We start from the raw sequence: 20,000 nt of genomic DNA on the forward strand, positions 1-20,000 counted from the left end.
GGAGTTGTGATTTTAGGACATTATGGTGGTTCAGGGAGAAGAGGTGGTGGTTCAGGGGCAGGGTAAAGAAGACAGCTGGCTGGGGCTGGGTGAGCTTGGAGTACCAGGTCTACCCTCTCTGTCCTTGGTGGCTAAATACTCCTGTCTCTTGTGCTGGCCCCCCAGGGAGAAGAGCTCTGTGGAAGATGAGATCAAGGAGAAGGAGGAGGCCATCAGACAGCGCAGCAACGAAGTGCAGGTAAGATCTCGCTGTTTCTGTTTGTTTGTCTGTCAGTCTGTCTCTGTTCCCACAGTTGACACCGAGAGAAAGAATGATTTATGGGCAGACAGAATTGATGGCATGGTCGTGTAGGCATTTGCTCTTTTTTCTGTAATCGGTGCCTTTGATGGGACTCGTGCTGGAACATAGCTAGTGTACATGTATAGGCATGAATGTATTTTTGGTGCTTGTCCCTTCTTTGGAAAATAAAAATCCAGATGAGACAAAACACACATTACGTAGGTGCTAAAGCATATGTTCACTTTTGTTATGTGTACACTGGAAGAGGAGATCAATAATTAATTTGGCCGACAGTCTTAGACTCTTGTTCATATGCACAGTTAATGTTTCTCAGTGAGCGAGAGGCTGGTGTGCTTGTGTAGGTGTGTCTGCTTGCTCTGAGCCTGAGAGATGGACTCTATTTTTGGGAGCTGATGGCTTAAAGGGCTAGTCGGCTCGCTTTTGGGAGTTCTGTCTGATGCAAGAGTGTGCGGGTGGATCTCAAGGGAGTCTCAATTGATGTAGCTGAATTTCGTAGCCCCGCTGCAGGGTAGCCTAGAGTGCTTTTGACTATTTATACTGTAATGTGTTTTATAAATATGTTCCTCGACATCACATATTGTGCACTTTGGTTGTCGAGATCTGTGCTGCTACCCTTTTGAGACTTTTCCCTGCAGTGATGGCGGGGAGCTCCAGGGTTTATGTTAGCCAGCATATGCCAGCTTTTTGCCAGTGTCATATATAGTTGTCAGGCAGATGAAAATATCAGCAAACAGCCAAAATTTCTGTTGGGAAATGAGTCTGTCTGTCTGTGTGGGATTTTTACCACCACCTCAAAAAAAGTTAATGCAATTGACTTCAAACTTGGTTGGTGTGTTTCTGTCAACCCGAGGAAGTGCTTTGTAAAAATGTTGTGCAATTTGGACACACGACACCTTAAATATTAATACACCTATTAATAAATGTACCTATCTGGATCAGCATAGAAACTTCACATTGAACAAGAGTTAAACAGGAGTTTAGCCAACTTTGCTGCATTTACTGTAACACCAGAACTGAGAGCGCTCGAGTCAGAAACACGGTTGCTCTGCGTTGCTCTGTCCTCCGTTTCCATCATCCCTCTGTGTTTCATCACTCTGTTTCTGTCAGAGTTATGCAAATACATTTGTTGCATCATAGCATTTGTGTTTTTTTGCTGTTCAAATGTAGGCTATTATATGATATATATATATATATATATATGCCTATATTAGCCTATCTATTTAAAGCTTGTCCAGAAGTTGTTCTATATGGTCTAGCATAAGGTCTGGCTCTGACATCCATCACTTGAAAGTTGGCTGCAGAAAGCCATTGGTTTCACAGGCTAATTTCTGACCAGGGAGGTAATTTTCCAGTATATACGTTTGCACTTGAAAGCACCATTTTGGAAGGCAATTCGATCGATTCGAGTTCTCAGCTGCATTTCCAAAAAATATTTGGAAAGGAGAAGAATGCATGCAAAATCACACACTCTTTTTGTGGAAGTAAATTACTTAGGCAGGCCGCCTATATAAGTTGTATATGTGGGGTTTTTGGACTAGTTATTAAGATGCAGGTCACAATTGCAGCATCCACGGTTTCCAGCTAGAGACCTTTGTTGCATCTCATACCTCCTCTCTCTCTTCCCTTGTTTTCTGTCTCTACTGTCCATCTCTAAATAAAGGGGAAAAAATACTAAAATAGTTTTAAGTAGAGGAAATTTCTGACTATTTTATGGAGCATTTTAGTCGTCCATCTAAAGAAAACAACTGTATCTGTACAAATGTGTCAATGCACCATGACGGTGACGTGCACATATTATTATCCCATTATGTAACCTCCTTTTTTTACATGCAGTATTTTGTTTGAAAACAATTGTTCTGAACGATAACAATTGGCATAAGAACCTTCAAATGATAAATAACATAAACATAAAAAAAACAGAACAAGAGAATGTTAACCCTTGTTTTCAACTGGTATACTGGCTGACATTTAGCTTTGGTAAAACTATTTTTGTTCACATATGAGACTGGTGGAGATGTTTTTGATTATTGTTTCCTTGCTCTTTTCTTTTACCACTAAGCTTACTTCTAACAAACAGTTGATCAAACAGTTAGTTTGGATTTGTAACAGAAGTTGGTCCCTCTGTGGACTGGACATTTGATCATTTTGTGGCACTTCCATTCTGATGATGAGTCACCTCTTGTGTGAATTCTACTTAATTCTGAACTTCTGGCCTTTTTGTTTTTGCCTTTATTAGTAGTACACAGTAGCTTCCTCTTCATCTCTCTCCTTCTCTGTTTCTTTTTACTAAGTTTTACCTGTTAAAGAACACACAAACACAAGCTTATTTCCCCCTGTCTTCTCTTTGGCTTGATGTCTCCAGGACTTACAGGATGAGGTGGCGAGGGAGAGCGAGGAGCTACAGCGGCTTCAGGCTCAGCGTCAGAAGGTCCAAGATGCCCTCGAGGAACTTGACCAACAGAAAGGCTCTCTGGAGGAGCAGCTGACTCATATTCGCCAGCAGACCAACCAAGAGACCCAACTGGTAGGATTTTCTTTTCACTGCATATTAATTTATTTAAATATAGAAAAGCTACGAATGACTGACTAGCAAAAGCACATCAGTAATTTAAATTGACAGTCCATTCTCCTGAGGAAAAACCAGCTTATTCGTAATGGCTACGTCTGTCACAGATTTCGTCGCTGCAGTCGGAGCATGAGGAGCAGGAACAGAGGATATGTCAGTATGAGGAGGAGCTGGTCCAGGCCCGAGAGGAGCTCCTCGCTCTGCAGGAGGAGAGCAGGAGGCTGCAGGAGAAGGTCCAGGCTGCTCAGGAGCAGCTCACACCTCTGCAAGAGTCTGTCCGAGACTCCTTTACACAAGTTGCACAGGTCAGTTTGTGTGAATCTGTCTTTAATGCTTATAAAGATTATTATTAAAAAGCAAAACAAAAAAACAATTAACAATACTTTATTGTACACAAATAGACATGAAATCAGAGTTAGGCTGGTTACTCAAATTTCTTTATTTATTACTCATTTCTCTTTTAAAAAGTAATATTATTACTTTACGTATTACTCCCTGCCAACAGTAATTGGTTACATAACTAGTTGTATTACTTTTCTGCTGCTCCCCACAAAATTGGTAATTGTTTCCTTTCTCACCAAAATTCAGATTTACGGATATGAAAAACCAGTTTTGTTTGTTAAAATCAAAGAAATGTGAATATTTCCAGCTGCTCAATATAAGTGTTTCCATCTTCCAGGCTAGTTTCCTCCACGATAACAAAAATGAATCCAAAGATGTGATTGGACTGTTGGATTTCAAATCAGTAGGGAGTGACAACAAAAGTAATGTTGTAAGTAATTATTTTTTGGGGGCATAACTGCAATATTATTACTGAAGTTTATTATTAATTAGTTACTTCTAATTACTGGGGAAAGTCATTTTATTACTGTAATGTTAATGCTAGTAATGGTTTACTGCCAAACACTGCAAGTTATACACAATGCATTTTTAGTTTTTACAATGTTTCTCCCCAACCCAACATCAGTGCTTACACTCCCTCCTGGCCTCTTCCACCAGGAATAAAATGATTGTATAGTAAATATACAACAAAGAACTAAATTAGAGTAAATTAAAAAAAAACTATTACATTTAGTATAAAAATAGACATGAAGACAAAAATTATGTTAAATTATAATAATAAAACTTAAAATAAAGAAAAAGTATGATAATAATAGGTCTTATCTTTCTCTGTCTTATTCTTTGAACCTCTCCATCTCTCTGCTCTCTTAGGTTCAGCAGAAACTGAACGACCTTCAGGTGGAGGAGAGGTCAGTAACTGCCCAGCTCAGCTGGAAGAGAGCCCTGGAGGACAGCTCTCCTGTCATGGTCAATGGATCTGCAGGCTCCACTGCAGAGCTGTACCAGGGGGACCCCTTCCAGCAGGATCTCTTTCAGGAGGACCAGCCTAAAGAGTTGAAGGAGGAAGAACCAGCTCCAATCTGTAATCAGCAGAAAGAACATTCAGATCAAAAAGAGAAAGAAGGAGTGAACGAGAGAGAAGAGGAAGAAGAGAAGGAGGATGAGAGTCCAAAGACTCCAGAGGAGGAAAAGTTGAAACCTGATCCCTTGGATGATCTCTATACTAGTCTAGCCTCCGGTGAGATCTACAATAATGTGTCGATTCTCGCCAAGCCACAGGAGAACACCGTTAGGGTAATAAATACACTCAACACCTACATCACTTCCTACTACAACTGTGCAGTGCCATTTTTTTCTTCTTTACCACCCACCAATCATTAAGCAGACCAGCAGATTTAATTTATGTTTTTTGTGAACACAGTTTTGTTGAAAGCCAAGAATGTTACCAAATGTAAAATATAATGTATAAAGTTTAGTATGTAAGTAACACTAATCATAGCTGAGTTGTCCTCTCATGTCTCCAGGAACACAGTAGCCCTACACCAGAAGTCTCCTCGGAGGTCGTAGACGATTCAGAAGAATCACCTAAAGAGAGCCCACCAAAGGCCCGAGTAACTGAAGTATGCCTATGTCCTCAAAAAGCACACAAAGCATGCATTGGGGTTCCAAGGATTAATCCTTAATTAATCAAAATGTGTAGTGTAAACACAATGTTCACGTCGTTTACTGCAGTGTTCAGGCTTGTTAACAGAGTCCTGTTGCTGTTCAACAGGTTGCATCGCCAGAGCCAGAGAGCAAACAGGAGCCTGCAGAGTCCCCAGAAACCACCACCTCCTCGTTACCACCTCAAGTTGGCCCCCGCTCTATGCCACCTCAGACCAGCCCTCCCTCCCTGCCTGAGATAGACTTCTTTCATTCAGACCCCTTTACTGACCGTGAGTCCATACAAACATCTAAAGTTTAGTGAACAGCTTACAAATAAAATGGCTTAATACTAAGGTTCCCTGTGTTTGACCTACTCCTTCAAACTGATTGGTTTTACAGATTTAATATGTGTTTTTTTGACACCTTCAGAATGAACAATGTGTCGTACCAATTGTACCAAAGATTGACAAAACTTTTTATCCTTATAGATGATCCATTCAAAGATGATCTGTTTGGAAAAACAGATGTTGCAGGTAATTTTTAAAGTTACATCCCTGTTTGAAAGCGATGAACAGACCAAATGTCTTAAAAAATGCATCATCGTGTATTAAAGTACCAATTCTACGATATCAAATGTTCCCATTCTGTATATGTTGCTGTTTAGATCCATTTGGAGGAGATCCCTTCAAAGGGTCAGACCCCTTTGCTGCAGACTCTTTCTTCGTACAGACCTCCAGCGCGCCTTTTTCCTCAGATGACCCTTTTTCTGCCTCAGCTGACCCGTTTGGTACCACTACTGGCGTGCCAGAACCAGACCTGTTTGCAGCCAAGCTGAATGACGCAGCAACTCCACCAGCAGCAGGTCCAGACCCCTTCACCTCCAAACCGATCAATCCAGCCAAGGATCCATTCAGCTCAACAGGGAACAACATGGCCGATTCTGACCCGTTTGGAGGCAAAAACGCCACTGGGGAGGCAGATCCATTTGGTTCTCAGGATGGAGGGACAGATCCCTTCAGCTCCTCTTCACCCAGCTCTGATCTAGCCGTGGTGAGTAAGCCTGCTCACAATGTACTCACTCCCAAATATATTGGGACGTCATTGGCCATAAGGCAACAACAATTGAATCTCAGGCATGGATGTTGTATGAGGCTGTTAGAGGTTTACATCAGCAATTTTTGTAAACCCAGCAGTTAACAGGCCTATTTTTCATCATCTGGCCAAAGTCTTTTGTTTTATGGAAATATACCTGTAATTTATATGGTCAGAAATGTCTGTTTAAATAACAGAATGATAAAGCCTTAAATATAGAAGTATTAGAATGTCAAGAAGGTATTTAATACTAAATTTCATATTAGGTACTGCGATTGTAGTAATATAGAGTATTGTTTTATTTGAATATCTGTATTGTTTTGTCTGCAACTTTTTATGCTGCTGTTTTGGCAAGGGAGACCTTGCTGAAGAATAATCAAAAGGAACAGTTAGCATTTTAAAGTGGTATTAAGAAACTAGTTACATTAATAAGTCAGTGTAGACCTAGAAAGTAAGACAAATTAAGAAAGGCAAATACTTTTATTGCTGTAGTTTCTGCTAAATATGATTTTTGTTTGTTTTATTTTTGTACAAGCTACATCACATAGTTCCAGTTAATCGCATTAAGTTTGAGGATGTTCATATCAACAGCAGAGTTTATTGCACAATATGTAATAAGCACTGTATGTTTTGCATGTTCTGTTTTTAGAAGGATACAGCAGCAACCAATGACCCGTTCGCTCCAGGTGGTACTACAGTCAACGCCAGCTCCGATCCAGGTATGACTTGTGGCATAGTGCCACCCTCTGGGGACAGAGGCCATTGCAGCTGTTTAAATTATATTGTATAAAATACACTATTGACAGTGTCTGTATGAGTGTGGCCCGTTATACATGCTCAGTGACTTTTATATGCTCGTGTGTTTCAGATCCATTTGCTGCTGTGTTTGGTAATGAATCATTTGGAGGGGGCTTTGCAGATTTCAGTGCCTTGACAAAGGTAACAAAGTGTTGTTGTTAGTACCCCATGCTTCACCTACACAGTGATGAAATAACACTTCAGTATGGTGTGAAATACTGAATGTCAAGTTGTGAGTTAAATCAGTGGATGTAGAAATTGTTGCGACACAGTGAACTCACTTCACGGCCAGGAAGACTGTGAGGGAACTGTGTTTTGTGGTTTTTGGGAGGAAGTCGTTGGAAGGCTTGTACATCTTGGTTTGGACTCTCTGACTCTGACTCTGATGAGCAATATCATAAATTATATTATTATTATGTGTGTTCTAAAAATGTTGCCTCTATATATTGATTAATGGTGCACTCGTATTAGTATTTTGCAGGGTTTTTAATGGAAAGTATTCACTAAATGAACTGTATGTATGTGCTCAAGACTGCTGTGATTCCACCTCCAACAGTAGCTACTCCACGTGTTTGTCTGGGTTTAAAAAAAATATGTCTTTGATTTGGAGTGAACCTCTTTTTTCAGTCAAACGGTGCTGACCAGTTTGGCATCAACAATAAGAACCTGTTCCAGGAAGACGGCCAGTCTGCTGGCCCCGATGTGCCCCCAGCCCTGCCCCCCAAAACGGGTACGCCAACGAGACCACCTCCTCCACCTCCAGGTCAGTACTTGCTATATTCAGTCTCTCTATGGACACTTATAACTACCTTATAAATTGCAGTGCTCTTACCAGTAACTTCAGGGTGTATTCATTGTATGTGTTAATATGCTATAACTTCTGTGTGTCTGTACTGACACTTGTATACGTCTGTCTGTCTGTCTGTCTGTCTGTCTGTCTGTCTGTCTGTGTCTTATCAGGTAAGAGATTGTCAATCTCCAAAACAGAGTCCTCTGACTCCTTCCAACGACGAGGGCACTTCCTCCCGCAGCCTTCAGGAGACTTCACCTCCTCAGCCTCCTCCTCTTCCCTGCCTGCTAAGGATCCTTTAGCCGACCCCTTCGCCCCCTCCTCCCCTCCTCGTCACAACGTACGGGAAGCTGACCGATTTGCCAGCTTTGACAAAGTGAGCACCTCCCTCTCGCCCTCTCCCTCACCTTTACCTGACTCTCAGTAGTCACACCCTCTTCTCTTTTTTTTCCCCTGCTAGTAAATTGCATTTTGTTGTTTAATTAAGTCACAACCATCAAGCAAATCAGGCCAGCTTTATAAATCACTCCATCCACTGCCATTAAAAGGTCCCAAAGAAGTGAACTAATCAGCTTATTGTCACATAGTAGCACAGGTTCTTAATGCTACAGTTTTCTTGAGCTTAAGCTTCTTCTATATTTGAGTTTGTTTTTCTTGCATCCTGTCTGCTGCTGGTGTATATTTTAGCTCTTTAATATGAATGCTATATTTCCTTGCCATGTAAAGATTCTTTATACTTGTAATCTAATAATTTTTTGTTACTGATTTATACTGGGATTGCACTTAATTTAAGCCCTATGATTGTAGTTGCACTGTCTTATTTTAAAAGGAAATGTACAGAAATGTCATTATAGAAATGATAGATACATTGATATATTTGTAATAACAGATACAAGTTCTGTTACAAATTAATTGATTATACACATCTATCTTTATTATATCCTAATGGTTGGCAGTGAATGGAGAGATGAGAGGCTGCTTGTATTTGGCTTCTGTTAGCCATCCCAACCCAGCACACTGACATTACAGCATGTGCATATTTCACTCTGAAAGATATATTTTATTGCAAAAATGTTTCATTTTATGCACCTTTTTACACTGAAATTTAATCTCTAAATTTCAATTGCCATTAGTGCGAAGTGGTCATTCTGGGTCTGACCATTGACTGGACTCGGAGTCAATATATCGCTGAGCCGGCACAACTGTGTCCTAGAGGCATTACATCAGCTGACCTTGACTAAGGAGGTGCAGAGCAGTGCCCGCTGCATCCTTAGTGAGATCCCATTTCTGAACGTTTCAACCTTTAAACTTGAAGTTTCACAAAGAGATTAGTGTTTTACAAACTCTGTGATTAAATATGCTCCAGGAAACATTTGTAGCAGCTAAGCTACACTAAAGATGCTTTTTGGAGTAAAACCATATTTAATGATTTCTTCTCACAAGTAAGAGCAAGGTTGCTGTTATAATTTTACTTCTTTAAACCGAGAAGAACAAGGAAATTACAGTTCCCTGTCTTTCTTTCTTCTGACAATATGTGTTGTCAAATGTGCAAATAATCCTATATTTAACATGCAGAAAACTGACAAAGTTATAATTGTTGAGGCAAAACTGGATTATTATTATTATTATATAATAATTTGACATATCAGGAATAAATTAGTAACAGTATTAAAATCCTCTCAGTTCTTCCCTTTTGTAATACTGCATAGAAATGTGCTGTCATGCTGTGAATTTGGGATGGATGACGATTAGTAAAAGACTTCTATTGCCTCTCTGTCACATGACTGCACCCTGCATGTCCCTGTTGAACCCCCGACCTGCACGCACTAACTGTGTGTTTGATTAGCTGGCTCTCATTCACTCATACCACTGCCTCCGCCATCCCTCAAATCAGTGTTATGTTTTGTTTTCCTTTACACATGCCGCTATTTATTTATCCATGCATCCATCTGTTCATCCATTCACCCATCCCTTCCTTCTACCGGTTCATTCAGCCCTTGTTTGCTTGAGAAACAGATCGCCTGTGTTCTCTCTCTGTGTCTCTACTACTCTGTCAAAAAAGTTGAATAAAGAGTTGAATCAAGGGCATCATCTCTGGCTTCTATGTGCATCCATGACACCACTATCTGCAAAAGCCTGAGCTTTAAAAGGACCATACCAACGTTTTTTTGTTTTTTTTTTACATTTGCAGTTCATTTACCACATTTATCACCGCAGATGTGTTCCAAAGCATGCTTTAAATTTAAGATTATTTCCATCCTTTTCAAGCCGCCCACTTTTGTTTGTCGGTTATGTAATGTCTGAATTGTTGTGTTGCATTTGACAATAATGAAGATGTGACATGTTATTAATTGTGATAGTTTGATCTCGAGCAAGTTTGATGTCAGTGCAAGTTTAAATTGAGATATTTTGATACATCAAAGCAGGAAAAATGCTTCCTATAATCCCCAGCGTGGTATGCTTTGGAAAGTGTTTGGCAATGATATAAAATTTAGATGAGTTGTACTAAATCATGCAAAAGCAACAGTATGGTTCTTCTAAAGACGGTAAAGACAAAAGTACCAGATATGTGTAGGGTTTCTTTAAGTTTAGCATTAAAACGCATCATTCCTTTTGCTAAGTACTTTATTGATGTCTGATTTTATTCATATTTAAAAGCAGCAATGGGAGGTATCGCCTACAAGTAATAAATGCATGTTCTCTACTAAATCTGTTACACGTTTCTTAAATGTTCTCATCATGCATGTTCTGCCATTCTCTACACGGAAATCAAAAGTTCATCAGTTCTAAAATACCTCCTCGTGAACGTCTTCATCGCTTCCTCCTTTCCTTTGCATGGGTGAACACACACTGAGGCTTCTGTCTGTCATTCATTCAGAGTAATGAACCTGTTGACTCAGCGCATGTCCGGTCTGTAATCATTAACTGACTTAACCAGTGTACTGTGTATTTTTTAAAGTCTCTGTCCTTTGCCTTTTGTTGTTGTGAAATGTGATTTTGTTCACACTGGTGCAATTCATTCATCGGTGGAGAGTCCTGTTTTCATGCTTCTATCCCATTTGAGTCCCTGCTTTTATCCAGATCACATGCCACCGCGAGATGTGTGATGACACATGCCTGAGGGGCAAAGACTGTCCTTCATGATCATAGTTTGGTTGTGTTTTGGTAGCGGGTAGGGATATACGATATTATTGCGTATCGTGATTCATTTACATTATCATGAATATCCTCACCTGAGTGACTTAAAGAAGCTGTCTAAATCGACACAGATACAGTTCGATGTTAATTTCCTGACTACTACAGGGAGATGAGGTGTCCTCTATGATGCAATAAAAAAAAAAGGTTTGGTGTAATTTTGTTGTGATGTTCAAGACTCAGAAATATATTTAATTTGATTCTATTTTACCCTCATTAGTAATGTTTTTCAGCCTTGCTCAATTCACAAGTCACAGTACACTTAAGGATGTCTTTCTCTGTGACTTACTGCATCATCACTGTTAGAGCCCGACAGATACATATACTGACAATATTATCACAGATTTATCAGAATTATCATATGGTGCTTACAGTGGCCTTGCGGCTAAGATGCGTACCATGTGAACCGAAACACCCCTGGTCCCTGGTCCTCTCATTCCCTGGCAAGAATGCCCCCAAAGATTATTTTAAAGTACAAGAAGGCAAGAAATTATAGTTTAGAGATTCCAAAGTTGATGAACTATTACGTAGTTTGTCCCCCACAGAGCTTTGACTGTAAAATATCCTGCTCATCTCCGTCACAATTCTTCAATTCAGATTTTATTGTAAATGTTTGTTATGTTGTGTTTTTATTTAAAAAGAAAACTCATATTGACCAATATAATATAGATTACGTGTATATTCAGGGTCAAACAAAAAAAACAGCAACACTTTAGTAGTTAGCTGTTACTTTATGGCGCTTATAATGTCTCATTATAATGGTATGCATTATATCATCCAGGTATTGTTGTTATTGTTGGTCATCTGTTAACAGCAGACGCTAAAAGTTTTTTATCTTTAAGAATCTGTTAACTGTACATGTGTTTGTCTGTTTGTGTCTCCTTTCCCCCTATATGCATATTGCATATGTGTTATTCTTTCCTTCCCCCTTGTGATGTGATGTGATGTGTGTGCGTGTGTGTGCGTGTGTGTGTGTGTGTTTTCTGTGTTCACGGAGCAGTATCCAACAGAGGAAGACATGATAGAGTGGGCAAAGCGCGAGAGCGAGCGAGAGGAAAAGGAGCGACTTGCCAGGCTCACCCAGCAGGAACAAGAAGACCTGGAGCTGGCCATCGCACTCAGCAAGTCTGAACTCTCCTGAGGAGCTCGTTTCCCCTCCTCCTCCCCTCCTCCTCCCCCACTGGCACGGCTCAGCACGGCACAGCACAGCCTGGCCCAGCCCAGAAAGCACCAAAGCAAAGTGGGGACTGTATAGGACTGATTCAGCAGCACCTGCTGACCCCCATGAAGAGACTTTCTTAGAATAAACCCATCTCTGAATCTTTCGACGCCCCTCCTCCCCAGACTGTGTTCACTGCTCACTGGCATTGCAGTATCGTGTTTTTATTCCATCCTGTTGGTCTGTGTGGTTTCGTTTTTGGAGGAGAGGACCAAGATGGAGTGAGTGCTCTAAGGAATCAATCGTTGAATGAAATGCAGTGAATATGGATTTAGAGATTGTCAGATGTTAAGATTGCTCTGTTTATTTCAACAACCAGGCTACACATTAACTCTCCAGAATGTAATTTATTTAAACATACGCTCAAAACTAGATTGAAATGGCTTTGTTGAAAGTCATGTCTTTATCCACTAACCGTGCTCACTACACTTTATTAAAACTCCGCTCATTCTAGCTTTGGAAGTTATATTGAAAATTTCATGAGATTCCTTAGGATAAAAATAGACTTGCTATTTTTTTTAGAGCCCCAAAACCCCCCCTACATTTCCTTCCTAATCTTCTAAACATTGAATTGTGTGTAGTTGTGAGACAGCAAGCTCGGGAAACAAAAGTGTTTTTGGAGGCACTGTAACAAAGTTTAATAATGCAAGTCAGTCCGTTGGGAAGGGAGAGACCATATACTTTTCCAGTCCTGTATGACGGCAGAGGGGCCTATGAGATTTTTTTAAAGATATTTTTGTTCAATTTAACTGGAAGTTACCAGTCCTCGTATATGTGAAGTGCATGTGCAGATTTATACTAAAATTGAACAAATCCATCACAGGTACCACATTCAGCTTCTAGACACTTTAATGTCTTTTTAAATATCAGTATTGCTTTGCCCAGCATATGTTCTGTGCATTATAAAGTTCATGTTTTGGGGAGACACTGAAAGGAACAAAACTACATCTAGTAATCATGTAACGATTACATATTAATTAACATTAATTTTCAGGGCACACTACGGAGGATTTCACAAAACAAGAACATAACTGCTTTGTCCAACATGCAATATCTGAGATTTGGATAGTTCAGCTCTAAAAAGTTATATTAATACTAAATACTTTCAATGAGTATGAAGCAAATTCTGGGCAATTACAAGACATTTTATTAATGTGGCCTGAATGTAATTTTTTGTTGAAATGTGGATGAAAAATTGGTCAGTTTGGACATTACCAGACACATTTCATATTAGAAACTGGGTTATCATCATCGTATTTACCTGCTCTGTTTACTCATGCATTAATTGAATTGTGTTAAATACTATTGTTAACCCTGATTGATCCGCACAGATGCGGCCATACTGTGAGGCTGGTTTGGGTAACTACTATATTTAATGATAGACGTGTATTTTAAGAAGAATCAACTTCCTCAAGTAGTCGGTATCCATTTCACGAACCTCACCCAGGTCTGATTTCAAAGTGTGCCACTGTTGGTGCTTCTTTTGTTAACATTTGTATGAACTTGTTTATTTTTTTTTCCAGGATGTTTTTCCTTTTGCCTTCCTGACAGGCTAACTGGATTTCAAAGTCTTACACAAAGTCAGTAAAAGTTGATTAGTCTCTCTGCGTTTTTGGTGGAGCAGTTTGTCTTCTGTCTGTCCACTTCAGGCTCTGCAGCGATTTAACTTGCAAAAAAAACTGCTGCTGTGTTGTGAGGATAAACGCTCCCGTTGCAGTGCGACCTCATTCCTGTTAACGCCCACGCAGCAGTCGGTCGGCCAGTGATTCTTCTTCTTCTTCTTCTTGCTGGGCAATTTTGTGTTTCTCAAAAACTAAGTTGCTTAACACTGAGTGCTAAACTGTTATAGACAGGTTCTGAACGAGGGAAGGCTTGGTTGAAGAGCAGGAGGCCTATGTTTTCATTTCCTTTGCTAATTTCTGACCAAACAGTGCACAACATTTTGGAAACTTCTTCCTGTTCTGACTTTCTCTTTCTGGCCTTGTTTCGAATGAGCACAGCCATGGTTTCCCCATCTCGCGATTTACTGTCTGTGGTTGCAGCACTTCCTACTCAGTGCGTCTCTCATATTGCCGTTTAGTGTAAATACAAAAGGACAGGAGCCGTCTGTCTGCTCTTCACCGTCCCTTGTCATACTAAAGTTTATGGTTTAATTCTGTCACATTTCAAGGCCAACAGACTTGTTGCTGTCACTTGTACAGACTCCTCAAATTTTACAAATCCAGAACCACTTATGTTTCTTAGGCTTACCCATAAAGCCGTTTTAAAACTCAAGCTAATTGTATTTTATTTTGTATTTTCTAACATGTAAGAAAAAAAATCCTTATTGGGAGGTTTGGCCAGGATATGTAATGCATTTAATTGAAACAGAATAAATATTAAACGTGTAGTTTTGCAGTTTGTGTGTTCTTATTGATCAATATTATTGTCTTGATCCTACAACTATACTACAAAAATACTCAAACCTTTTGTATTCAAAACTAAAAGCAGTTGGAGAAAGTACCTAATAACATTTACTCAAGTTCTGTAATTAAATACACTTTTGAGGTACTTTAAAATGAACCCCATCTTGACCAACAGCATTAAAATTATAATGCATCTATAATGATCTAATAACACATAATGTAACACTCAGATGGTCCAATGTATATTTATCTGATAATACCTGTACTTTATTTTTTATTTCTTTTACTTGTAATGGAGTATTTCTAAATTATTTTAATGGTACTTTTACTGAAGTATTCTGAATACTTTCTCAATCACTGAGTAAGAGTACAGAAGTATTATTAACAAAATATATAACAAACAAACACAAACACAAAGTACTCATTATGTAGACCTATTCAGAATGTTTTATGTATTATATTGTTGGATTATTATTGTTGGAATAGATGCATTTATGATTAAGCAGCACTCATGTTACCATTATGGAGACAACTATACTTCTTTACATACTACTGTTCAGCTCAATCTATAGCAACACATATATTGTGTACAAGCTGATGTTAAGAAGCTGAGATGTGTATGTATAATATTTATCTGCAACATAACTGTAGCTGTCAAATATAGTGGAGTGAAAAGTACAATATTTTCCTCTGAAATTTGGTTGAGTAGAAACCGAAAGTAACAGGAAAGTACCTCAAAATCTTACTTCAGTGGAGCCCTTTAATAAACAGAGCAACTACAAACACCAGAGTACAGTCAAAATGTATTTAAAAAATGAGGTCAGAATTGTATGTTTTCGTGCAGAGGATAAGCCATTTTGACTGCATTATAAGTTTTTATAACAAAGTTGTAATGTATACTTATTGTTTTGCTAAAATAATTGATCTTAAAAGTCACTTCTTGACACTGACAAATCTGATAAACTGTTGATAAAATAATCTCACCACAAGGTCAATTCAGTAGGTGTTCTGGTGCTTTCAGTCATATCACATGATCTTCATCAGCAGATGGAGTTGGCCCAGTTTTTCTGAAGATTTAAAAATTATTAAATGAATAAAAAACTATAAATACAGTAGATAAATATAGTATTTAAAATAGTTTGGAACACATTGAACGAGGAGGGCTTTAGGACCATGCAGCCAGGACCTGGAGCAGTGCACATTGCAGTGCATTTAGGAGAGTCATTATGATGGTGATGAGGGAAACACACCTTCCCACGTCAGGAAGGAGGAAGACGCACACAGCAGCTGTTGTACCTTCATTTCTGTCAGGGTGAACTCTGTGTGAGCGACTCCTCTCCTGTCTGTCTGTCTGTCCGTCCATGTCCGCCGTGTAATAACCTGCTCTGTCCGGTGTAATTCTGCCGTTTCACCGGATCCCAGTGCTGTGGAATGAGTTTTATTAAGAACTGGAGACGAAGCGTGAAGAAAGATGACAGCAAAAAGTGAGTAAGCTTCAGAAAATCAGTGCAAAAGTCCGGACTGTGTCGGTGCTTGTCTGTTCATACTGCGGCCAACAGTGAGAATCGCACTTTATGAGTATCATAATGTAAATGTGACAGTCATTGCACTGAGATTGTTGTGTAAAGCACAACATGTCCGGGAGCCTCTGTAGACCACACACACACACACACACACACACACACTGTCCTCAGAGCAGTTTTATACAGAGATATGATCTGTGAAGTTCAGTCATGTGTTTCTACTGTAGATTCATATTCACTGTATGAAGTTTGGTTTTTCAGGATCCTTCAAACTGCTCTCATTATGTCTTTATGTCTTGTTCAGTCTCTTAACTAAGCCTGTTAGACAGCATTCATGATGTGGACAAGCAGGCTTTCAGTGTAAAAGTTGTTTGCTGAAATTTACTTACTAAATATAATATAATTATTTAAAAAAGTAATGTTTTTTTTAGTTCTTTTTGAATTGTTTTAATGCCTTGTTGTTTTTTTTTGTCACATCTCTTAAGCTGCATTTGTAAAATCATTTGTTAAAAAAGACACAATACTTAGATATTAGGACTATGTTGTAACAAACCTGGAGGTCAGGACACCCACAAGCTGTCACAAAAATAGATTTAAGTGATTACAAGATGATTATCTGAGTGGGAAAGTGTAGATAACTAAATTCAGCAACACCAAAATATGTTAACTTTTTAACTTTTGTCTAAAGTTTGCTTTCATCTTCTTGTGAAATGCTGTATAGCTGGAGGTAAGACACAGACACTCACCCTGTGATGAGGGGTCACATGTCCAAACTGCTGGGTGCTCAATAGGCCAAAGGCTAAGGAAGCTGGGAAGCACTGATGTAACTCTAACCTAAGAATTAAAGATTTATATGTGTAAATGGAGATTGTTGAGGCCTGAATGCTGTTTCAGAAGCTTCATATTGGCTAGAAGCACTTAAACCATACATATTTTAAAGTTTATAGCACAAAATATGAGGAATAAACAGCTTCAGCCCATTTTAATCTTGTGTTACTGCTGACATTTGCTTCCTTGTTGTTTCCTTTTGCTGCTGGTAACAGTTTAAATTTAAACTATCTGTACGAAACTCTTGAGTCCTCCTCAGATCTTCAGATCAGACCTCCAGAGTCCGAGCACACATCCTCCTCTCACCTTCATGAGATCCATTCTTATGTTCTCTCTAAATTAACCTCTGACCTCTTCACAGGGATGCCAAGCAGGCACAAGACATACCTGACAGCCCAGACTCCCCTAGCCGGTACGTTCACATTGTGCTCACTGTCATTTATTCTTACTGTCAGGAACAATCAGCAGTGTGACAAAAGAAACGACAAACCCTGTGGGGCTTACTGTGTGCGTAACACATTTGATAACAGTATGATGATAGTTGTTAGCATTTTAACTCCTACAGACATGCTGTCATACAGTGACAGACTTTTATTTCCTTTCCCAGGCTGTCAGTCATAAACAGTCCAGAACTGGATCCAATCATCACAGACTTCAGGTGAGTGTCTCTGAATTCAAAACCACTGAAGGACATACATTAATGTAGATTTAACAGATAAAAACATATTCTGGGTCACAAGCTTGAAATTTGAATATGTTTTTGAGTCCTTCTGTGACCAGATCTTTCCAGAGATACTGTATGTCCAGATATCAGACCCATTTCCCAGACATTTTCTCGAAACTTTTTTATGTTCATTCTGAAGAAATGTCCTCATAGAAATAAGTAACCTGGGAGTGTCCACATGTATCAGTGTCTGCATTTCTGTGGCTCTCACGATCATGTTCCTCAGACAATAGCTGGCCTTTCAGCTGGTTTTCAACCCCTTGAGATTTCCCTTCTTGTCTTTAAACAACCCTGATTTTGTTCCTTTGTTTCAGGTTACAGCTACCAGGAAACAAAGATGATCTGGAATCCACAAATCCATCAAATGGGTAAGACCGGACAGTGAACTGAACCTAAAGCAAAACTCTGGTGTAGAGCACAACAAAAATGCTCTGAGAATCCTGCTGATGTCCTGTCATTTGCAAGAATCCTTCCTGAAATGTTCTCACTGTGCTTACTTTTTCCTATTGTGAATGACAGTTAACACTGTGAACAGATTGCATGTTACGTAAAGATCCCCTGCAGACATGCATTAAGACATATATATATATATATATATATATATATATATATATATATAAAATAGTCTGCTTGGAATAATTATGTGTGTCTGATGTGTCTTTTCCACAAAAAAAGTATAATTTCCACAGTAAAATCACCCAAAAGTCATTACTACTCCTTTTACTTATATACCAGAATCCATAAATATACAAATGTTTCTTAAGTTTTCCTGCTGGACATATTATGCCTTCTACTTCACTGTAAAATCCATTCTTAGTGTATGTGCACTGGAGGTTTATAAATTAATTACGGGACGAGTATGACTTCCAAACTATTTGTGTGGGTGCTCATAAGGGGGGCGGGCCCTTAAAATCAGATTTTCAGTGAGCACAGAGAAACATCCTTCTAGTGTCAAACTCTGCACATACATCATTCTGCACAGTTAAAACAAAAATCCCTCTGTAGGAAGAAGAAGAAAAACAGATTTTTGAGTGGAGGAAAACTTTAAAGGACTTACTTTATCGACATATTGATGACATGTTGTGGTAAAGGTCATCAGACAGTCACTGGAATTAACACAGCTTCTACCTGCTGTTCAACATATGAATAATTCAGACAGAGAGAAACTAAGAATCATCTCTTCTCTCTCTCTCTCTCTCTGTTATGTTATGACTGGATGAGTGTGAACATGAACCAGCTGCTTATTCAATAGTCACATAATCCTGCATTCTCTTTGTCAAGGCATGTAAAGGATTTACTGGGAGCCTGAGGAGAAGGATAGCTGAGGGAGGGAACTAAAGCAAAAAAACGGCAGCAAAATTAATTATAGACTGAACAAATCAAGGTTAAAGATCTTACTTTTACATTATATTTGTTTTTAGTTAGTCTCCACAATATACTAAACTTAAAGCAATAGTTTTTCATTTTGGGAAATAAGCTTATTTGCTTTTTCTTGCTGGAAGTTAAATAAGAAGATTGATACCACTTTTAAAGCTACAGCCAGGAGACAGTTAGCTTAGCATAAAGACTGGAAACAAGGGGAAAAGCTAGCCTGGCTCTGACCAACATGTAACAAAATCTGTTTCCCAGCTCACAAATGTACACGTTATATCCTGCCAGGCTGTTGGCTTTACATTCACTACATACTTTAAAATTCAGATTAATTTACCTCATTGGAAGAAATATGTAAGGAATGGACATAATTGGCTATAAACCTTGTTTTTGTGCCGTGAAACAAAAGCATCATATCCCTTCCAACTGAGGATGGTTTAAGGACAGCATGATGGTTAGTATTATTTAATATTGTGTGGTGGATAAAAGAAGTAGAGATTTGCATATTATTATATTAAACTACAAGCATGCACAGTTAACAATCCTTGTTTTTCTGTTGCCAAATTCAATTGTCCACCATGAGGACAGCTAAAAATCTAATTATCTCCACCTTAAACCCATGACTCTCTGTGCTCCTCTCAGCACACACGAGAGCTGGAAGCAACAATTAATCCTCTTTTTTTAATTACTACAGTTTCTAAATATAGATTTCCTCTCATGTTTCTATGCTTTGCTCTTGTGATTGTATCTTTATGGGCTATCATGGTGGAGAGAAATATGTCAAACGGGATGAGTGTTAAGACATGGTCACAGTGAGATCTTTATGCTTTCTTGATGTTAACAGTGTTACTATTAGAGTGTGTGGTTGTGTAAGTGTGCCATAGAGCACTGTACACTTAATATTTCCCTCTGGCCTGATGGAGAGAAATAATATTTTCTATTAGCAGAGGATCTTCAGTTGTGGACTTTGTTTTGAAGATGTTTTAGTGACTGCCAAGAACAACAGTTACTATTTATGCAGTAGAGCTGAAACAACTTGTTGATAAATTCATTAGTTCAATGAATGAATGAATTATTCTCCTAATTGGCAGCAATTTTAATAATTGATTAATTATTAAAGTAATTTTTCAGGCAAAAATAACAAATATTCCCTTGTTTTAGCTTCTTGAATGTGAGGATTTGCTGTTTTTCTGTCTCTTATG

The 20,000-nt window shown here is 38.8% G+C and overlaps 2 protein-coding genes across 8 annotated transcripts in view; both read left to right on the forward strand.

Annotated features, from left to right (window-relative positions):
* Positions 1-14,336, forward strand: part of eps15 (epidermal growth factor receptor pathway substrate 15) — a 25,678-nt gene extending 11,342 nt beyond the window's left edge. For 2 of the 7 annotated variants that reach the window (XM_051376194.1, XM_051376195.1), the window contains exons 13-27: positions 166-238; positions 2,664-2,825; positions 2,975-3,172; positions 3,547-3,639; positions 4,080-4,502; positions 4,733-4,828; positions 4,981-5,143; positions 5,342-5,386; positions 5,518-5,903; positions 6,595-6,664; positions 6,814-6,884; positions 7,371-7,506; positions 7,704-7,909; positions 10,195-10,216; positions 11,729-14,336. In XM_051376194.1, the coding sequence (XP_051232154.1) occupies positions 166-238; positions 2,664-2,825; positions 2,975-3,172; positions 3,547-3,639; positions 4,080-4,502; positions 4,733-4,828; positions 4,981-5,143; positions 5,342-5,386; positions 5,518-5,903; positions 6,595-6,664; positions 6,814-6,884; positions 7,371-7,506; positions 7,704-7,909; positions 10,195-10,216; positions 11,729-11,859 (2,275 nt within the window). In that variant the 3' untranslated portion in view covers positions 11,860-14,336. The remainder of the gene's footprint in view (positions 1-165; positions 239-2,663; positions 2,826-2,974; positions 3,173-3,546; positions 3,640-4,079; positions 4,503-4,732; positions 4,829-4,980; positions 5,144-5,341; positions 5,387-5,517; positions 5,904-6,594; positions 6,665-6,813; positions 6,885-7,370; positions 7,507-7,703; positions 7,910-10,194; positions 10,217-11,728) is intronic. The other 5 variants (XM_051376200.1, XM_051376199.1, XM_051376197.1 and 2 more) reach the window with 4 other exon arrangements.
* A 1,254-nt stretch (positions 14,337-15,590) lies between these two features.
* ttc39a (tetratricopeptide repeat domain 39A) overlaps positions 15,591-20,000 on the forward strand; it is a 27,844-nt gene continuing 23,434 nt past the window's right edge. The window contains exons 1-4 of the mRNA XM_051376870.1: positions 15,591-15,836; positions 17,065-17,115; positions 17,311-17,361; positions 17,742-17,795. Coding sequence (XP_051232830.1) covers positions 15,784-15,836; positions 17,065-17,115; positions 17,311-17,361; positions 17,742-17,795 — 209 coding nt within the window. The 5' untranslated portion in view covers positions 15,591-15,783. The remainder of the gene's footprint in view (positions 15,837-17,064; positions 17,116-17,310; positions 17,362-17,741; positions 17,796-20,000) is intronic.

Source organism: Dicentrarchus labrax, unplaced genomic scaffold (genome assembly GCF_905237075.1).
Source record: "Dicentrarchus labrax unplaced genomic scaffold, dlabrax2021, whole genome shotgun sequence".
Lineage (NCBI taxonomy): Eukaryota > Metazoa > Chordata > Actinopteri > Moronidae > Dicentrarchus > Dicentrarchus labrax.